At 37.6% G+C, this 20,065-nt stretch overlaps 2 protein-coding genes across 3 annotated transcripts in view; both read right to left on the bottom strand.

Annotated features, from left to right (window-relative positions):
- LOC107711687 (arf-GAP with SH3 domain, ANK repeat and PH domain-containing protein 2-like) overlaps positions 1-1,918 on the bottom strand; it is a 34,876-nt gene extending 32,958 nt beyond the window's left edge. For both annotated transcript variants that reach the window (XM_016516707.1, XM_016516716.1), the window contains exon 1: positions 1,565-1,918. In XM_016516707.1, coding sequence (XP_016372193.1) covers positions 1,565-1,690 — 126 coding nt within the window. In that variant the 5' untranslated portion in view covers positions 1,691-1,918. The remainder of the gene's footprint in view (positions 1-1,564) is intronic.
- Positions 1,919-9,675: 7,757 nt separating this feature from the next.
- LOC107712003 (transcription factor E2F2-like) overlaps positions 9,676-20,065 on the bottom strand; it is a 21,584-nt gene continuing 11,194 nt past the window's right edge. The window contains exons 2-7 of the mRNA XM_016517128.1: positions 12,324-12,426; positions 11,841-12,060; positions 11,319-11,480; positions 10,937-11,051; positions 10,175-10,355; positions 9,676-9,947 (exon numbers count right to left, since the gene is read on the bottom strand). Coding sequence (XP_016372614.1) covers positions 9,676-9,947; positions 10,175-10,355; positions 10,937-11,051; positions 11,319-11,480; positions 11,841-12,060; positions 12,324-12,426 — 1,053 coding nt within the window. The remainder of the gene's footprint in view (positions 9,948-10,174; positions 10,356-10,936; positions 11,052-11,318; positions 11,481-11,840; positions 12,061-12,323; positions 12,427-20,065) is intronic.

Below are 20,065 nucleotides of genomic sequence, written 5' to 3'. Positions count from 1 at the left end.
GCCATCCTGTGGCCCCCTTGGAAGTTTGTTGAGGCCCCCTAGTGGGCCCCAGCTCTCTGGTTGAAAACCACAGTGGTTCTCAATTCCAGTCCTCACGACCCAACACTCCGCACATTTTGTATGTAGGCCTATCTCTTATCACTTCAGACATTTGTTCTATTTGATTGTAAGTGCCCTGCGAAGTGGACTTCACAGGATATTCCACCATGATTCTAGTTTAAAGGGAGTGTATATGTTCAATTCAAAGGGCATTAAAGTGTGCAAAACGTGATTGTATTTATTTACAGAGGTACATTGTCACACTTCACACTTCTCTAGTAAGTTTCACCTGTGTGTGAAGACGCTGCAGGCTGTGGCGTAGCGCAAATCAGTGAATGAATGTTTCGAAGTGAAATAAACTTCAACAGATTTCCTGTGCTCAGGGAGTAGTAAGCAATGAACACTGTTTAGGGACCCTGTCAATGAGAACACAGTTCATGCATGGAGCTCTCTTCTAACGAGCTAATTATCTGAGTCAGATGTGTTAAATAAGAGAGACATGCAAAATATGCAGAGCGGTGGGTCGCCAGGACTGGAATTGATAACCACTGCTCTAGAACTTGAAATTGCTGAAAAAAAAAACCTTAAACCATTTCCCATGAAACAGGCGGAAATAAATGAAAGGCTTCCACTGTCCCAACATGCCCAGTGTTATTGCGTGCTGGCAGGATTTCTCTATTCTCCATTAATATCCACACAAATGCCTATAGATGAGCTGGCAGCCAAAGACCAATATAACGTTGATAAGACCTCACAACAAGTAATGAGTCTGTTATCAGTCCTGCTCCTCTGTAATTAACTATATTAACACTATTCCTCAGTTAAATGATGCAGCTGTGAAGGACTGTGGGGTGGTTCTGCGTTTGTCCCCCGTCATTCCAGTCTCGCTATTTAAGACTGGAGACAACAACTCCTCAACATCCAAGCGCCAAGTTTACTGGGCCACTTGAAAACAGTCCCTGTCTCTTACTTGTTGTGACTCCTGTGCCATCCTCTGACTATTAACCACAACACAAGCCCATAAAGGGTGCAGTGGGGCATTCAAACCACTAGTGTTTAAAAAAGATTGACTAGCAACAGTTCACTAAATGGCAAAAGGTCAGTTCTGTTGTTCACACAGGTGTCCTCCTTGCAGAGTAACCACAGGTGTAGTTTACATTATCTACGGACATGCTCAACTAACCTTGGCAACTTTAATACTTTTCCCAGTTTATCTTCAGATAAATTATCGTTGTAGACTCGAAAGGTCACCCTGACTCATAACAATTTAAAAATGAAAAGGATGGACCATTTTATTACTCTACAAAGTAAGAGCACACATAAAACAGATTAATATAAACTCTGCAACCAAAATTTCATTAAGTTAGGCTAAATTCAAAATAATAGTGTTTTTCTCATATTAAAAAGTATTGACATGGGTGCAATTAAAATGGTTTTTGTGTGTGTGTCAGAGATTTTCACAGGGATTCACTCAGGTGTTGTGCACCTGCGCACAGATAAACAACGCGCTTGCACGCGCCCTTACCTCTTCGAGCGCGGCCACGGTGCTCCGACAGTCGCTCATTTTAGACTGAAATCCAGAGCTTACCGGGGACGATAGGTCCTCTTTCGCCAAATAAACAAAATCTGAAATACTTATTTTCTCCGGCATGTTTTTTTCCGACTGTACCAACCGAGAAACTTAAAATCCCAGAAAACGTAGTGAAAACAAACACCTCAAGATCAAGCAAAGTGCATCTCCATAAAGTCATCTAGAGCCAGAGCAGAGGAATTAAAATTTGTTTCATATCTGCGACCAAAGGCGAAAGTGTCGGTCTTCTCTGTGTTCCGCCGTATGAGAGAGTAGGTAAAGTTTCTCTGCGCCCTCCGTCTACTTTCTTTCTCTGTGCCGCGCGAGCGTTCAATAGCGCGTGGCGAGAGGGGAGGGAGTCATTCCATCATGACGTGGGAATGTTTGTGTTCACTGACGAAATGAAAAGAGCGCGCGGAGAAAGAATGGAAGTCTTCAGATTCATGAAAGAATGAAACAGGAATCCATTTTTTTCTTGGAGAGTGAAATATTAGGCCTTTTGAAATGACTCATAGAGTATTTTTATTATTAGGGCCCGAGCACTGCGGTGTGAGGACCATCTTGGAATTTCTCCGTTTATTATTATTATTATTATTATTATTATTATTAGCCTATTATTATTATTATTATGCTCCAAAATGAATCGCATTTTTGAGGGCCTAAAACATGCTCGAAAAGTCATGAAACTTGCACACACGCCAGAAGTTGTGAAAATGGGTGTGACAAAATGGCTCCATAGCGCCACCTATACTCTTTCAACGAAGTGCCCCTCCCGCTACGTTTCACGTACATGTCGGTAGATGTAACACACCAGTACCTACAAAAAAGTTTCTTGGAGCTAATTCCGAAACACATCAGGAAGTCTGCTATTTTGAAATTTCTCGGTAAATTTTGCTCCATTTTTGCCATTTTCAGGCGTTTAATTTTAAAGGGGTCATATGGTGCAATTAAAATTTTTCCTTTCTCTTTGGAGTGTTACAAGCTCTTGGTGCATAAAGAAGATCTGTAAAGTTGCAAAGACTAAAGTCTCAAATCCAAAGAGATATTCTTTATAAAAGTTAAGAGTCAGCCACGCCTACCTAAAACGACTTGTTCTAACGCGCCCCCACATATCTACGTCATGATGTGGGAAGATTTGTATAACGCCGCCCAAATGTTCACGCAAAGAAAGAAGGCGTAACTTTCATTCTCGCTGTAGTATTGCTGGAAGTGTAGACTACAATGCCGGCTGTTCTGACTTACAGACTGTAAGTACGTTTTTTTTTATTTAAAGTATTTGCCACTGACGATTCAAACGCGAGTTTTGGGCAGTGTAGAGTAGCTCTTGTTGTTTGTCATTTCTCCAATCACAAATGCAGACATGGTTTTATGTTTACGCGGCGCGATGCAACGCAACGCGTGAAAAGACAGTATAAGTTATTATAATCCATAATTATGTAAATTGCGAAGATCTTGAGTTTTCGCTAAAGGGCTTGTCTGTGGCGGCCTGACCTATTTCGATGTTTTGTCATGGAAAAGGAAGTTGTTATAACGCAGCCATACTTTACCCCTGCAAGTTATTTTTATCTAAATTTATGGATATTCACCCAGAATGCTCTTTTTGTGGATCTGAAAATGAATCAGTGCTTCATTTGTTCTTTAAATGTCCCTTTACAGTACCATTTTGGATTGAGATTTCAAGTTTGATCTTTACATCCTTTAATAACCTTATTGATATCACAGAAGAAATGGTCCTGTTTTTGTTGTGTAACACTGGATCTGCTTTTTTAAATAATGCTATTAAAGTCCTCTCCTTGCTTGGAAAAGGTCATATTCATAAGTGTAAAGTTACAGCGTCTAAACCAAATTTTATTGCATTTTGCTCTGAATTAAAAAGTTTTGCTGAATCCCTCTGTAAATTAAAGAGAAACAAAAAAGCAGTTAAAACATACCAGATTTTAAATAAGGTTTTGAATCATCTGTGAATTGAGATATAATGTTTAGATGAACTTTCCTACCCCCTACTTGAGTCAAAAAGAAAAGTTAAAAAAAAAAATTTAATTTCTTTTCTTTATATTATTATTTATCTGTGTATTATTATTATTTAGTTTTTGATATAATTGTTATTGTATTTTATTTTTATTTATTTCGTTTTATCTTGATACTTGCTTTTTTTATCTTGTTATTATTCTAAATCCCTCGTAACATGTTGTTTGTTCTTGATCATTGCTAAAGGCACATTTTCATTGGAATATAACAATATGTTTTCAAATGTCAAATGTTACTGGCAAAATGTTAATAAAAAAAATAATTAAAAAAATAACTCCGCCATACAATGTCCGAACTGCCCCAAACTTCACATGTTTGATAAAAGTCCTGGCCTGAAGACATCCACATGCCAATATTCAGTTATAGTCATAGCGCCACCAGCTGGCAGCAGGAAGTTTGGCACATATAAATGACTGTGACATATTCCTCTTATATTTACCACTTTAAATGCATAATGCCCAGCATTCTCAGTTTTCCTAAGGCCACCGGGTAGAGGTGGCTCCGGGTGCAAGGGCCCTTTAATTATTATATTGTAACACTTCTGTTGAAGCCATTTGAATAGGCCGATATTGTCTTTCTTAGTCATATGGGAGGCCAGTACGAAAATGTACAATTTTGTTTAAACTTCTGTAACATCAGTGTATCTTACAATATTCCTAATATTTGTCCTCTACAAATGAAAGTGGTTTTGAAACAACAACTTATCCATAAAATCAATGTCAATAACAAAGGCTACAAGGTAGCTGGATTGGTAGTAATTCCAACTGAAAACATGTAGATTAGGCTTTATTTTAAATTTTGTGTATGAATTTATGTAAAAACAATTATTAATCCACTCTCATCACCACCCCGACAGTCAATTAATTTTAAACGTTTTAATTCAAAACAAGTAGCCTAATTGAAAACAAATACAAAACAATGTAACTATGATTTCTGTTATTTAACATGAAGGCGTTAAAGAAAGACTTTAAGTTGTTGTTTTTGTTTGTTTTAAAAACTGATGTTTTTAATCATCCAGTGCTCCCCTGAAATATTTTTGGCTCATTGTTCCCTTGTGAAGTAGTAGTACTTGGGAAAGAAGTACACTTATGGAAATAATGTACTTTAAAATAATATAGGCTACTTAAGTGCAAAATGAATGTAAAATATTTGGCCACTTAAATAAAAAATTAAATAAATTTATATTAAACGCAAATATTTGAACTGCTATTTATATGTAATTTCACGTTTTTTGTGTGTTTTGTTTTTTTGCTTTTGAAATATGGTCAAAGAAGTGTACTTACAAATATTAATATTATATTATCTTCAAGTACTTTTAAAAAATATATATATACCTTTAAGATTTGAAGTACCCCACAAGTGCACATTCAATTCAATAAGCACACTTTCACAAGGGTTCCTCACTTTTGCTTTCCTTCATGTAGATTCTTGTCTTTTGTCTTGTTTTGTTTCTTTTTGTAATGTAGTTGTAGACAGATGAAAAATCAGTGCATTGTGCACATATGCAGGCCTTCAGTGGAGCAATGGGGCATGGTGCCAACTGAAAAGGATTGTGCATGCACTTTCCCTCTTTATTCAAGTGTCAATGCAGATAAGCCATTTCCTTAAACGCACTACAAGTACATGAATGAACATGCTTCATCTGTTTCACTCTAAAGTTTAAATGAAACCCACCCCTGATTTAAAAAAAAAAATCAAGAAGTTTGCTTCACTAACACAATTGGCACCTTTTCATGTGCAGTCTTTATTTTTGAAAAGGCAGATTGAATAGTGCTGCTTAGTTGCTTCAGAGCAATGGAAACTCATAGTGCTTTTGTGCTTATATTCCACAGTGTTCTGAATAACAGAATTTTTATAAGACAAATATTGAGAACTGTCAGATATCATAGAGGTATGACGGTTCTTCCCGTGTCCTTTGAAAAGCTGCACACTTTACCTTATCCTTTAATAATACAGTATACTATTACATTTGATGTAATGTGCTGGACAGGTATCAGCTTCGACTTTATCCCTCTAGGTATGCGCAAGTATTTTATGGTGTATAATTTGATTATTAGCTTGAATAAATAAATTAGACCATTTTGGACAGCATTTTGTTCCTCATAGTTGCAATGAAGCATGAAAAGACCCTTCAGACCATATAAAGAGTCATAAGGCTTGTTACATCAGACTCTGTGTGCATGAAAAAACAGCATTCTTGCACTGTTTATTTGTTTCCCGCTCTCTATCTTATTTTACCTTATCTTATAAGGACCGAGTCAAAATTAAAAGTAAAACTCTATCATCAAATAAGTTAAATACATGTGTCTTTGTCTCCATATCTAAAATGGAGTGATTTATTCATCAAACAAGGATTTATACTGCGGTGGACATGTAAAATTACCTTTAGGTCAAACTTGGTTCAAACAAGCAAGAAACTAAACATTATTCAAAAAATAACAACCCAAATAAAACCAAGTTAACTTTCTCCAAAGCACACCCCATCCCCCAACACAATGCATTTCCTCACACACACACACACACGCACGCACGCACACACTATTCTCTTCATATTCTGTATTGGCTTCATGAGTTATTGTTGATATAATGGTGGTTTTGTGGCCAAACAATACTTTCTTGCTCCCCCTGGCTGTGGCCCCGCTTTGTGTGGCTGCTTTGTGGGTCTGAGCAGAAATGTTGCATTTAACTGGGTGGACGTCACTCTGAAGGAAGAGAAAAAGGAAAGTGGGTGAAAGAGAGAGAAAGGAAGTATGAGGTAGAAGTTCGAAAAAGCCATTTGTGAAAACTTTAACAGCAAGTTCTTGTTTTCAGGTGAGCTCTAGTCTGCCTTTGAACTACCCTTTCATTTATCCCTCTTTCTCATCTTCTCCACCTTTTAAGATTGCTGTGGCCACAATGTGCTGCATGTTCCTACTTACTGGCTTTTGTCCTTCCCCTATTGTTGTTTTTTCGACAGCAGCCAATCGCATGCATCTGGGGGCTGGATTTGGAAGGGGGTGGAATCTGTGGCTGCTGAACAAAAATTGAGGTGTGTTCCAGGAAAGGTTACAGCTCAGACCAGAAGGATTCCCAGCAGACAGCCCCTCCCATCCACACTGCCAAGATCTGTTGACTCTAGAACAGAAGGATCATTTATCCCATCTTGTCAGCCCAGGGAGGCCACGTTTATGGTAAAACACTGCAAAAGAGAGAAGGTAGCAAAAATATCTTACAGGGAAGATTGTGGAAATCTACACATAACTAGAGTGGGACTAGAAACACTAACTGTGCAACAGAAACATGATGAAGACATGAAAACAACTGTAACACTCCCTCCAAAGAATTACAACTAGTCATAAAATAAGACTTCGATCCTCCCTTAAAGTCATCAGTGTTTATAAACCAGTTTAGAAGCAATTTCTTAATGACAAACTGGCATAAACGGTTACTGTTACTTCATGATTATAAATCTGTTTTCTGTAAATGTGTGACGGTCTGTATGAGGAAATCCAAAATCCTCCTCTGGAAACTCTTCTGTCATGCTTGTGAGCAAACCTGTTTGATGCAGACTAGTTTTCTATTTTAATTTAGGTTGTGCATGACTTTTTCATGACACATGAATTTTATTAAAATTATACATAGGTCTGCCCTATAAACCAATATTCACTTCAATAACCACAATATTACAATGTCTATTAGAAGTGGAGCCAAATATGAGATTAGATATACTAAAAAATGTTGTAGTTTTGTTTTTACTGTAAATTAGATTTAAATGCTTAATTTTAGTGATATAATCTGTCTGGTCAAGTCACTATTCTTTGACTAGGAATGGTTAAAGTCACTTATTTTAGATGAGCTAAAATATTATGGATTTTTTAAAGCCTCACTAAAAGAGGTCAACTTTTAAGCACAAGCGCAAGCACAAAAATCATTATCGTTAATATAAAAAAGGTAAATACAGGAAAGTACAGTTAAACAAAAATATTCAGCATATATCCATGTGGGAGTCTGTTTATACTGTGCAATACAAGCACAAAACTTTAACTTTTAACAAAAAATGCGTTGTACACAAAAATGCGACTCAGCATTACACCAGGGCTTTATTCATTTAACCACAATATCAAATATTAAGTGCTGCCTGTTAAACAGACGGTCTATAAAAATGACACATCCTGAGACAATTACCAATTTCCTTCAAATACAAATCCTATAAATACAAAATTATTAATATGTACAATTTAAAAGCATAATGATTATTTAAAAACATCCCAAAAAATGAGAAAAAAAACCAAACTATAAACTACAATCAAATGCACAAAACTGCCAAAAATTAGTACACACTTCAGCACACTCATGCATATATAGACATACATTTTTCAAGTTTGTTAGGACAGGACAGTTGTCCGCATGTGGGACAGTTGCATGAAGCAAACCCCAGGTAAAAAAAACTTTTGTACACACATTAAAAAGCATTTTCAAATTAATACATTTTAAAATCTGAAACTGAAACAACTGCTCTTAAACCCATCTCAACTCCTTAACAGATGCTGAATCAACCTTATAAGGTTTCCAGAACGCTACTAAATACAAGTTTTTGTTCAGTCCGACTGAGAAATGTTTGCTTCAGAAGAATTATTTTCACTGCAGAACTGGGTGTGGGAAACTAGTTGTAAAAATCAAGCTTTTCCATTCTGAATCCCAACCCATATGTGCTCTGCATTTAAGATGGGAGTTTTAAGTAAGTGTATTTCTACACACACCAGATCAAAACAGTTAAACTCTGCTTTGTCTCTGCAGCTATAAAACCTACCATTCAGGTGGGACAAGAATCCCAACTCCAAATAGGGAAGAAGAAAAAAAACAACAACCCTGGAAACAAAGTCCACTTTGTATTCCCAGCAGTTCAGTGTTCAAACAGTATCAAAGGTTTTTTGCCAGACCCCATTAAAAGTCTGTAAACTACTCCGAGTGGAGTAGTCAACCCTGAGAACTCCATTACCGTAATTTGAGGAAAAATTGAGAGAAGACATCAAACGGACTAGGGAAAAAACCCCCACCAATTTATCACTTTGAATTAATCATTTGGAAATGTAAAAAAAAAATAAAAATCAGCTGCCAAATATGGACATTCCCTGAGGTTTCTCATTAACAGATGTGTCAGCGGTAAAAATCTTGTTTCTTGAGCCATGTAGTACTACATAATCATTATTCAGTGCCATGGGAAAGGGCACTTTTACAAGATCAAGGTATTACCTCATTGTGTCTAAAACTAAAAGATGGAGGTAGAATGAACAGACAAGCACCTATTTCTTAAAACCTGAGCACTTTTTTCCAGACTGAAAGGATCTGAATGACTGATTTTTGGTTCAGTTGAGTCTGGTTATGAAGATGCCTCCCATACACGCTCTCAAATCTTTTTGCTAAAAATGGTCACACAGCCCTCTACTGGCAATGTTTGGCGGTACTACAATAATTAAAGCTCTAGAAAAGCTTTAAAATGACCCGAGTTCCATACATCTCATCCAAGAATTACTAATAAACAGTCAATTCTACCTCATATCTAAAAAAGGCAAATACATAGGCCTGATTTTATCATCGATATTCAAGTAATAATGACCAAAAACATTGCCAATTGGCAAACATTTAACTTAAAATTGAAATAAAGTCACATGAAAATTCAGTTTTTGTTTTGTCAAAAATATCTCAACTAAGCAAAAATACCTTACTTTAGGTAATATGGCTGACTGAAATAAAAAGTATGGCTTCATAGTGTACAAAACCTAACACATGGATCTCCTCTAGAGGGCGCTTGTTGACTAAATATTGTCCGATTCTAATCACTATAGTAGTTAAAACATTAAGACACGGTCCCATCCCAAATCTACTGTCTTTATCAGGAACAGAACCGATTAAGCCAATTCAGTAGTGCATTTTATACAAACTTCAATCTGTCATTATGTGAAGGAGTGTTGTAAAACTTCAGAGGATCTATTTCTGAATTAAACTAATTACAATTGAACTCTCCCATCATCAATCACTGTTTCGTCACACTGGATAACTCATGTTTTAAGCAGATCTCCCAGATCGTATGTGTCAAAGAAGTCAGATACGCCTTCTCCATCCTCCAGACCCCAGAGGTAGTCGTCGTGGCTGAGCCGAGGAGAAAAATTAACAAAAGGCCCAGATGGGTCGGATGTGAATGCCATCCCAGGCAGCTGGTCTTCGGTGATCTGGAGAAGGCTGGGAGGAAGATCCAGGATCCCCTCCACATCGAGCAGGGAGTTGCTGCCACTGGTGCCAGTCATCGATGGCTGAGGCTTTGATGGCAAACCTGTACAAAAAAAAAAAAAAAAAAAAAGATACTGTTAGTCTGTCATTTGATAATGAATAGATGGCTTTGGTAATCATAACTAAGATAAAGCTTGTTGCAGAGTTTTGTAAACGAACTGCTGGGACACAGCTCTATTCGCTTGCACACAATGTTACCACTAGCACTTATTCAGCTGAAGCTTGCTTTGAAAGTGGTAAGTAGTAGTAAGCTCCTGGCAATTGTCTCACCTTCGACTGGCTGGGGTTTGGCAGGTGGGAAGACAGAGGGTGTGGTGGCGCTGGGGGTTTGTGGGTAATCTTTTCTGGGTGTGGCATTCTTGACGGGACTAGCGTCCTCCAAACATTCTTCAGGACACAAGTACACCTCAATTGGGCCATTCTTGCTTTTCAAGTAAATCTGCAGCAAGCCCTAATAAAAAAAAAAAGGTGAAATTTACCAGCAGATTGTAATAACCATGTTTTGTATAATATCAGTTGAGTCATAAATTACAATTTTACATCCATAATGTGAAAGAGACAAAAGATTGAAAAAATAAAAATAAAAAAAAAATTCAAAGTGGCTTTTAATAACTACAGGACAGCAAATTAAAGTATGAGGAAAGACAAGACAAAAAAAATTATATGTAATAAATCATATACATATTTTACAGCTCAAAATTCTTAAACATTAAATCTTATTGTAAGACTTTTAATTTTTAATTTAATATTAAATTACTCCGTTTGGGTTAGAATTAATATTACAGATAAATAAAAGGCTGAAAAGAGCAGCATATGTTGTATTGCATGCTTGTGTCCCACCAGGATTCTTAACTAGCTTGACCAGCAAGATTTCCTTGGTCAACTAGCTCCAGAAAAGCAATGCTAGTTGATCAGTTTGGATTAGCATGGTCCACAAGCTTGATCAACACCAGCCAGCATAAACAAGCTTAGAGAAGCATCAGGATTCATGCAGGTCTTTTCAGCAATGTTAGAACTAAGACAAATACTGACCTCAGATGCTTCTGGAACTTCCAGTTTGGTTTCAGATGGTGCTTTCACAGCAATCACAGTTTGATCTTTCAAGCTGCTTATGGTACGAATGTCCTGATAGGTCACATATCCTAATGTGAGCTTCAATTAAGGACAAACAGCTTTGACATCGAATACAGCGTTTAAAATGACTGAGAGTTCAAATACATAGTAACTTTATTGTATTTGAAATGAAAGACTCATAATTAAGATAACTGTAAAATGGATGTCTGTGCCATGTGAGTGTTTGGCTGCAGGGATACAAGCTGTTAAAACAGCATGTCTGAGCAAGCTCACAAAAGTGAAGGAGACAAACCACTCCTCAGTTCTTCAGAGTACAAACATGCACGCAATAAAAGGATATCTTTGGTTGTCCTTGTTCTCTGTCAGTTCACGTAGCCGTGTTGAGCTGGACTGAATGAGGTCGTCCAGAGCTTTCTCCTGCCTGTCCAGCTCAGAAAGCTCTTTCTTGAGAGCGCTGGTCTTTTCTGAATTGCTGGATGAGCTCTCAAACACACCACTGACCCTAAAGCACAGGGAACATATAGGGAACATACTATTTGAAACCATCATAATTAATATCACATAGTAAGAATGTATATGTGTGCATATATATACAGTATATATATGTATATATATATATATATATATATATATAAATACTGCTATATATAAATACTATATAAATAACTACTGTAATAAAACCGAAGCTCCATTCATTCAGATTGATGAGTGGGAAAACCACAAGTTAAGAAGTTGCCAAACATGAAAAGGGGAGCATTTAGAATGGACTACAACAACATCTTCGTGTCATGCATTTCAGAGTCGACTCAAAAATGAGCATTTAGCACTCTGGTTTACCGAACATCCAATCTAACAAACTCACAGCCACTGGATGTTGTTTTTGGATTTCTTGCGGATGAGTTGCACACCCTCTAAAACGTTTGTGATGTCATAGATGCGTCTCTTCTGAACCTCCAGAACTTCTGTGGCCCAGTTGAGATCCAGAACCCCATCAGCCGACTCGCTCAGCAAGCCCACAAATTTTTTAGTCAGCAGGCCAAGGGAAGTGTCATAACGGGTGCGCTCCCCTGGAGACTTGGGAGCTAGAGAGAGATAGAGAAAGAAAGAAAGATACAACAGAGGCATTCTTTTAATAATAGTTTGAATATTACCAGCTGCAGTTCCTACCAAAAGAGAAAGAGATGCTTGGACAGGTGTGTTTGCTTTTCAAACCATTATCAGATGCCCTAAAACAGGTATGAACTTCCACCCCTCACTCATCATATGGAAACGGTGGTCTTAAACAAAAGGTCCAGTTTTCTTGAACAGTGATTACAGTGATTGCGTTGACATTTGTTGTACTCACTTTTGGGGCTTGGTGCCCTTGCACACGCAGAGTTTCCTTTCCCTTTTGGTGTGCGGAATTCTGGGAGGTAAAGTGGCTCTTCCAGATCTAGTCTCCTTTTGGCCTGGGACAGAAAGACAAGATAATGTTAATTATGTCTGCCTTAAACTGCCTGTAGAAGATGCAGTTACACCAAACTATTTGAATGAACATAGCTCTAAGTTTAGCATTGTGTTCTTGGTTTCTATGAATGTTGCACGATTTTTCAGATAAACCACATTTGTTCAAATAGGAAGGAGTGTTGAAAAGCTCATACAGCAAGACACACTTGAGTGAAAGTGTATTCTGAATTGCATTGTTCAAGAACAATTACTCCCAGGCCCGGATTGGCTAATCGGGAGCACCGGGAGGATTCCTGATGGGCCGCCTGATTACTCTTCTTTCCTAAAGTGCCTGAATATACACTGCGACTTTAAATCAGTCTCTGTCCTAAAAAAGAAAAACAAGTTCTGGCCCTTCTTTCCTTGAGATGTTCACCTCAACAACTACTCATATCAGTCGATTGTAAGAAAGGTGTGGGGTTTAAACAATCTAAATGACTGGAAAAAAAAAAAAAGCGCAAGTATCATCCATGCACATGTTTCTTTTTGCTTACAACAAGATCAATAACGTGTTAAGAATTTCAATTTCATGTCGACTTTAAATTGAATTGACAGGCGAGTAGGCAGCCCACTGTCTAGACACCTCAGGACGCATTAGAGTTTACATTATAAACAGGAAGTGATCACGTTTTCAACTAGCTTTAACTTGATTGATCAGGTCACAAAGCATCGGAGCATTTAACACTGTCCATGTATGATTAAGGCCACATCCACACGAAGCCAGAGCTTTCCCTATCAGATCTTTTTTTCTTCTTCCTCATTCCAAAAAAAAAATTCCATAAACACGTCGCCATCTCACGGCGCTGTAATTCTGCCACAGAGAAACATTAAAAACAGAGAAGAGGACTTGGAGCATGCGCATAAACCTTGCGCGCAATATACAAACCCAACACAACCATCCGCCATTGTTGCTGTTGTTGTCATACATGGGGTGATGACATCAGCGCGTTTCACAAAATATATGGATTGGCTGTACACATGAAAACGCAAGGGTGTCATTTTCATATTTATCCACTCTGGGACCCAGTTTAAAAAAATAGCAGTTTCAGGCTCCCAAAATGCCGAATCCGTCTGGACAAAACGCTGATACGATACAAAATTTTTACGTATACAACTAAATGCGTCTCTGTGTGTACGGGCTCTAAATCACTGCAAAATGGATATCAAATCACATTTAAACAGGGTCTAAAAAACACAGAACCTGACAGTGTAATCTTCTGGTTAGTGCAATGGGATTCAAATTGTCTTTGAGCCTGACATCTGTATTAATATTCAACCCTTTTACCATTAAAACCTTTAAGGAGGGCATGACCTCAACGTTTACACATTTCTGAAATCTTTAGCATTCCACAGTGGGCAGATGGGCTGGTTTCAGCAACCCAACTCCACAAAAAACTGGTTTAAAAAGCCAACTGACATGGAAATCTGCACCCACATGTGCCTGTTTGATTTCCAGTGGCATTCAGGACTGCAATTCACTCAAGACAGGATACTTCTGTAACAGGCACAGGGCATGTGCTGAGAACAGTTCACTCATCCTGTGTGTGCAAGCGTCTGCAAAAATGCTTGCATTGTCCTGACCTGAATGACATCTACACCTGTCACTGACATCTGGAGCCACTGAGCAGGTGGTTGGGGGAGAGGAGGAGCATAATCTTTCCGTTTTTTTCGGTTTCCCCCCCCACCTTTTCTAATGACTCTTTCCACCTTGTCTCCCCCTTGACCTATTTGTTTTATATTATGCAACCTTTATTAGAGAAGCAAACACGTATGTGAGGTCTGCCAAAAAAATTCTGAAAAAAGGGAACATTTACTGATTGTAGCAATTACCCTTTTATTCAGCTTTTTAAACAAATTATAAATTTAATTTTAAAATATTTTCAAAATATTTTATAATTTCTGCATTGACGCAATGACAACATAAGTCCATTACTTAGGTTCACAATTCTTTTTAAATTTTATATAGTATAACTGAATCTTGCCGTTATAGCTGAATTTATATTATATTATATGAAATTTGAATTTATATTACTCATATAATTACATTATATGAAAGATTATCCCTTACAGGAAAACATAATTTGAGTTCCTTGCCAAAAAGGTTAAAAAAACAATAAGTTTCAGCTAAGAGTTGTTTCGGAGCCACCACTAGATGTTTAAAGTAGAGGCTTGTGGACTCCCTCAAGACTCTGAGGGAACGTTGTTGAATTGCCATCAAATCTGTGTTAGCGTCAGCTGTTACCATGCTTTAGCACAGCAGATGAACACACACCCACCTGGGTGTGAGAAGGGGGCCTTTGTGTGGTTTGGTTTCTCAGAACAGCAGCATCTCATGTCTGTAAGAATTTGTGGTTGGTTCTGCCTATTTCCTGTGTAGGTGGGAAATGAGAAGTGAGAAATGCTGGCTCAAAGCATATGGGGTGGAAGCTGAATCATTCACTTCTAAAGCACTGATCTGGGAGCAGCTTCACCTACTGAAATCCAAACTTTAACTACTAATAACTACACCAGTTTGCTAATAAACACATTTACATCAGAAAATGGCTCAGGAGTTTCCTAAAAATATGTAAATCCACCGAGTAAGCGAACATCACACACAGCAGTGGCTGTACAGGTTAGCAAAAACACCCATGTTTAGGCAAAAAGTACGTATGTGTGTATATATGGTATGCATACAGAATTTAATAAATCAAATATTCCTGTACATTGTATGTGTGGGTAACCTTGAATACTTTGGATAAAAGTGCCAAATGCATAAATGTCAATTTTTGTTGAGATTAAATAAAAATTTGTGACATGCGTACACAGAAACAATCAGCAGCTGTAAACAATCTTTGCAACAGGTTAAGATACATAACTTATTATTATGATTGAAAAATTCATAATGATTATTTTTAGTTATCGCAGTATCAAATAAAAAAAAGCATTAGACACTTGTTCTTAATATCAGCTTTTGCTATCAGACACAAAATATTATCAGTTATCAGTATCAAATCATTACACCGCACTCATTATTGTTAAAATATGACTTAAATAACCAGAAAAGACATTCAAGAAGTGCACCATTTCTCTTCTCACTCAAGAATAAAAAGAGAGACACAAGAGTCTGGGATCAAGTGACTACAGAGATCATAGTGAAACCCTATGAAATACTCAGCACTGCCATGGCACAATGCCCACATAGCGGGCAATGTTTCACTAATAGCTATTTCAACAAGAGTTACACAAAACCTGATCATTTCCAGTAACTTCTAAAGGACGTTTCATCATAAAAATAACCCTACTTATTGTTCTTTATTCATATACAGCATATTTACACTACTGTTCAAACATTTGTGGGTTGGTAATTTTTTTACGCTCACCAAGGCTGTATTTATTTGATGAAAAATAGAGCAAAAACAGTAATTTGTTAAATATTACAATTTAGAATAACTTTTCTATTTTAATATTTATTAAAATGCAACTTATTCCTGTGATAGCAAAGCTAAACTTTCAGCAGCCATTACTCCAGTCTTCAGTGTCACATGATTTTTCAGAAATAATTCTAATATGCCAATTTGGTGCTCAAGAAACATTTCAAGACATGTCAAGAAACAAATGTTGAATAAAAGTATTAATTCCTTTCAAACATTTGAACGGCAGTGTCATTTGGTGCAAATGAAAACAAGGCTTTGAGGGAAGTACAATGTTGAGTCTTCACACAAAATATACCTATCCAAAAAATCCTCATGAGTCAATTTCTATGGAAAACACTAGTTGTGAAATTTGAACAGAATGCTTTCATTCAGTGGTCTCATATGGTTTTCAGTGTGTACCATAAAAGTTTTGGATATTTAATAGGGCTGAAACGATTAGTTGACATTATCGACAACGTCGACAAAAAATTGTCGACAAATATTTTTGTTGTCGAGTAGTCGTTTGATCTCATATGACCTAATGTAAGAGCCTGCAATAACGCGGTTTGACCAGTGTGACACTGTAGTGCAAGACTGTAATTCAGCTCTCCTGATGCAATTCAAGAGAAGAAGACAGTGCTTCAGAGCAAAAGCAGCATAACCGAACCTGAAGAGCGGCGTTTGGATGATTATGTAAACATATGCTGCGTGCTTTCCTCTCAATAACGAAATAAACACAACAAAAACTGACCGTGGTGTGAGAGCAGCAGTTTAAAACGCATCTGATTACAGCGATGTGGATGTTGCACGAGCTCTGCAGTTCGGTACTCCAGTGCAGTCACGTCACGTTCATTTATATAACGTTAGTACTTTATGCAATAGCCTTAAATCAGGCAGCTTTACAGTATTAAACATGAAAAACCAGAGTCAGTGTCGCTTTCAGTTAGAAATACAACTTGATTTTCTGTTATAAAGCAGCTCTCCAGTGTGGAGCTAGCTAATGATAAAATCTTTTTATTAGTGGGAAAAAAAAAATTATTTAATTAAGGTGATAGTTTGGTTTGCAGAGATCAAAACTTGATCTAGCTCAGGACTGTTTTGATTATCATAACCCTATAAGGTATTTTAAGAGAGATTATGTTGTGAAAGTTGTGCTTGAATAAAATAGTTTATCCAAAAATAAAGCGTCTCATCACTTACCTTTATTTGTTTCATATCCATATGACTTACAAAAGGAGATGTCAGGCAGAATTATGTCATTCAGTGACTTTTTCATATGGTTAACTAAATGGTGAATGGGAGTTTATCTGTCTGTCATCTCATTTTGTACCAAATACATATATTTGTATAAATTAATTGTAATTACATAATATGATTTTCAAAAGCTGAAATAATTACCTTTATTTATTTGTTAGAATATGTATAACTCAATATTTTAACTAATTGCAAAAGCTGAATAATCAAGCAAAGTCTACTGATTGATCAGTGAAATAATCGACGATTAGTCGAACTAACAATCGTTAGATTAATCGATTACCAAAATAATAGTTTGTTGCAGCCCTAATATTTAACATGACTAAATTCAACTGATGACAAAATGACTAATCTCTGCCTATTAAATGAGGCTCTTTGGCATTTCCAATATACATTTCATTTCTTGTTAGATACTTACAGGCTCATTCTTTTAAGCGTATTGCAAATTAGGTCAGACCTTCCCCGTTTTCTCCCGCACTAAATGGCCTAGCTGTGAGTTTTTCACTGGTTGGAGGTGGGGAATGAGGGTCTTAAGATGTGTTATTGTGTAACTTTCCAAGTAATCATCATCTGAGATGTCTTTTAACAATCACAATCTGCCTGGAAAGAACAGGTTTCCAAACGCCTACAGACACACGTGAGAGAAGAATGACCTGCAAACTGTGCCACTCCCAAATGTGAAAAAACGCATACATCCTACTCACAAAATGTAAGAGCAAGAAAGGTCCTTCTATGTCAGTGTCGTATTCTGATGTCAAAATGAAAAGGAGCCACAGGTAAAGGAGAAAGGGGGAAGTCCAGAAGAAAAAGGCTTAAGGGGACAATACTTTGAAATGCAAAACTTGGCCAGATGGGTCCATGCAAAGCGATCTGAGTTAAACAGCTTGAGGCCCATCACCCACCTTGCTGATGCAACACCTGGTTACTGGAGGCCCCACAGGGTGAAATAGGTCAATTAAGAGAATGAAATGAGGTAAAATGACCTGAGGGAATCTGGGATGGGGGGGAAGGGAGTGCGTCACTTGGACCTCTAGAAACAAAGCCAAATCATGTGTTCTTCAACGTAGTGATCAGAGACCAGTGGCTGATCATTTGATCTCAGACACATGATATTTGGAGTGAACCAGAGACCTAGTGATCCCCATGACCTTTTCAATCCTCAAAGTTTGGCTCTGTTGTATAGTTCTCTAGTCTTTATTTTCCTTCACTGGAGATCACCGAAACAATGCTGACATCAATTACTGCTGCATGTAGTCTGCAACTATTGTTAACAAAACTATACGTTACCCAAACCTACTAGGGGTGCTCCGATCAGGATTTTTGAGGCCGATCACCGATCGCCGATCACAGACAGCAGTATCTGCCGATACCGATCACCGATACCGATCTTTTTAAAGCCTTCTATTTATCATTTATAACTATTTATAGTGATACTCCAATCAAGATTTTAAGACATTTATTCAGGGCCTGAATTTCATTTTTGAAAATGGGGGGAATTCCCCTCTTAGGTGCAGGCACGGCGCCAGAATTTTTTCTCTACTGGTGCTAAGGGGGAAACTTTAGTGACACTGCCTCGATTGTGCAAGTGACAATTCCTGTGTCAACTGTGCAGCGTGCAGCTCGCTTATAGACAGACGCGATGTGTGGTGATTTGAAGCCATTTGCGTATTTTGAGAGAGAAAGAGAGAGCGCGCGCGCATGGTGATTCACTCACGCTGTTTGTGAAATTACGTCTCACACAAGGTTTTCAAATTACTTTATAAGTTATTTAATGAAGAAATATGAAGGTGAGAATTATTTTACCCGCGCCGGACAGAGACTGAGACGGTGCCTCTGCATGTCGTGCCAAAACTCTCACGGCAGCGTCATCAGCTTGAGATCGGTTTTTGGAGATCGGCCTTTTTAGAGACCGCCGATCAATCATCCCAACGTGATTATCGGCCGATAGTGATCGGTAGCCGATCAATCGGAGCACCCCTAAAACCTACGATAGGAAAATATGATCTGGGAAAACTTATAAAGTCTCAACTGTCAGTCAATTGCCATTTAAGCAACAAATCAGAAGGTCTGTTTTCCTACAGCAAATGATTAATCTAAATCAGAAAACATTAACTTCGAGATCATTTGACTAGACAAATTAGAAATTTAAGTTACTGACCACAGTATCATTCATTATTAGCTAAAAGCTTTTGGTTTGGCATTAATTTTACTAACACATTTAGGTATTCAACTGTAAAAATGGTATCCATGTTATTTTTAACATTAGAACAGGTGCAGCCATTTTTAACTTGTGCAATGTGCAAGGCATCCAGTGGTCAGCAGCTTCCAGGTATTTTAGCTGTACAAAAACTATCTGGGGAACTATCAGTTTCAGCAGAATTCATTACATTTAATTCACAAGTTTAGTTTTCAGAGTAAAGGTTCAAAGGTCTGAGAACGAAAACATGAACTTCAGGTATGTCATTCATGTCAAACTGAAAAAGGGGCAGAGAACAAGAGTGAAACTCTTCACAGCAGGAGATATGACTGGAAGTTGTTCACAACGCCATATGGAGCTTCACTAGACACAATTTTTGTTTCCATTAAAGACATTAAAGAAGATGTTTGGAACATATTTGAATTCTAGACAAAAAAAAAGTTTGGAATCAGGGAAAGCAATAGGACAAGGCCTTATCTGATCTGTTAACATAAGATGAACCATTTTGAACCCAGAAAAGCATTGTGAGACAGGCTTTTGTTAATGAAGTGACGTGACGTGACATGTGGCCAAGTATGGTTACCCATACTAGGAATTAGTGCTCTGCGTTTAACCCATCCTAAGTGCACACACACAGCAGTGAACACACACACACCATGAACACACACCCGGAGCGGTGGGCAGCCATTTATGGAAGAGGAAGGTGGAAGAGAGCGCTGTACATTCACTCCCCCCCCCTACAATCCCTGCCGGTAC

Source organism: Sinocyclocheilus rhinocerous, unplaced genomic scaffold (genome assembly GCF_001515625.1).
Source record: "Sinocyclocheilus rhinocerous isolate Xijiao unplaced genomic scaffold, SAMN03320098_v1.1 scaffold2117, whole genome shotgun sequence".
Classification (NCBI taxonomy): Eukaryota; Metazoa; Chordata; class Actinopteri; order Cypriniformes; family Cyprinidae; genus Sinocyclocheilus; species Sinocyclocheilus rhinocerous.
The sequence above is the reverse complement of the archived record's forward strand: the minus strand, read 5'-3'. Positions and strand labels throughout refer to the sequence as shown.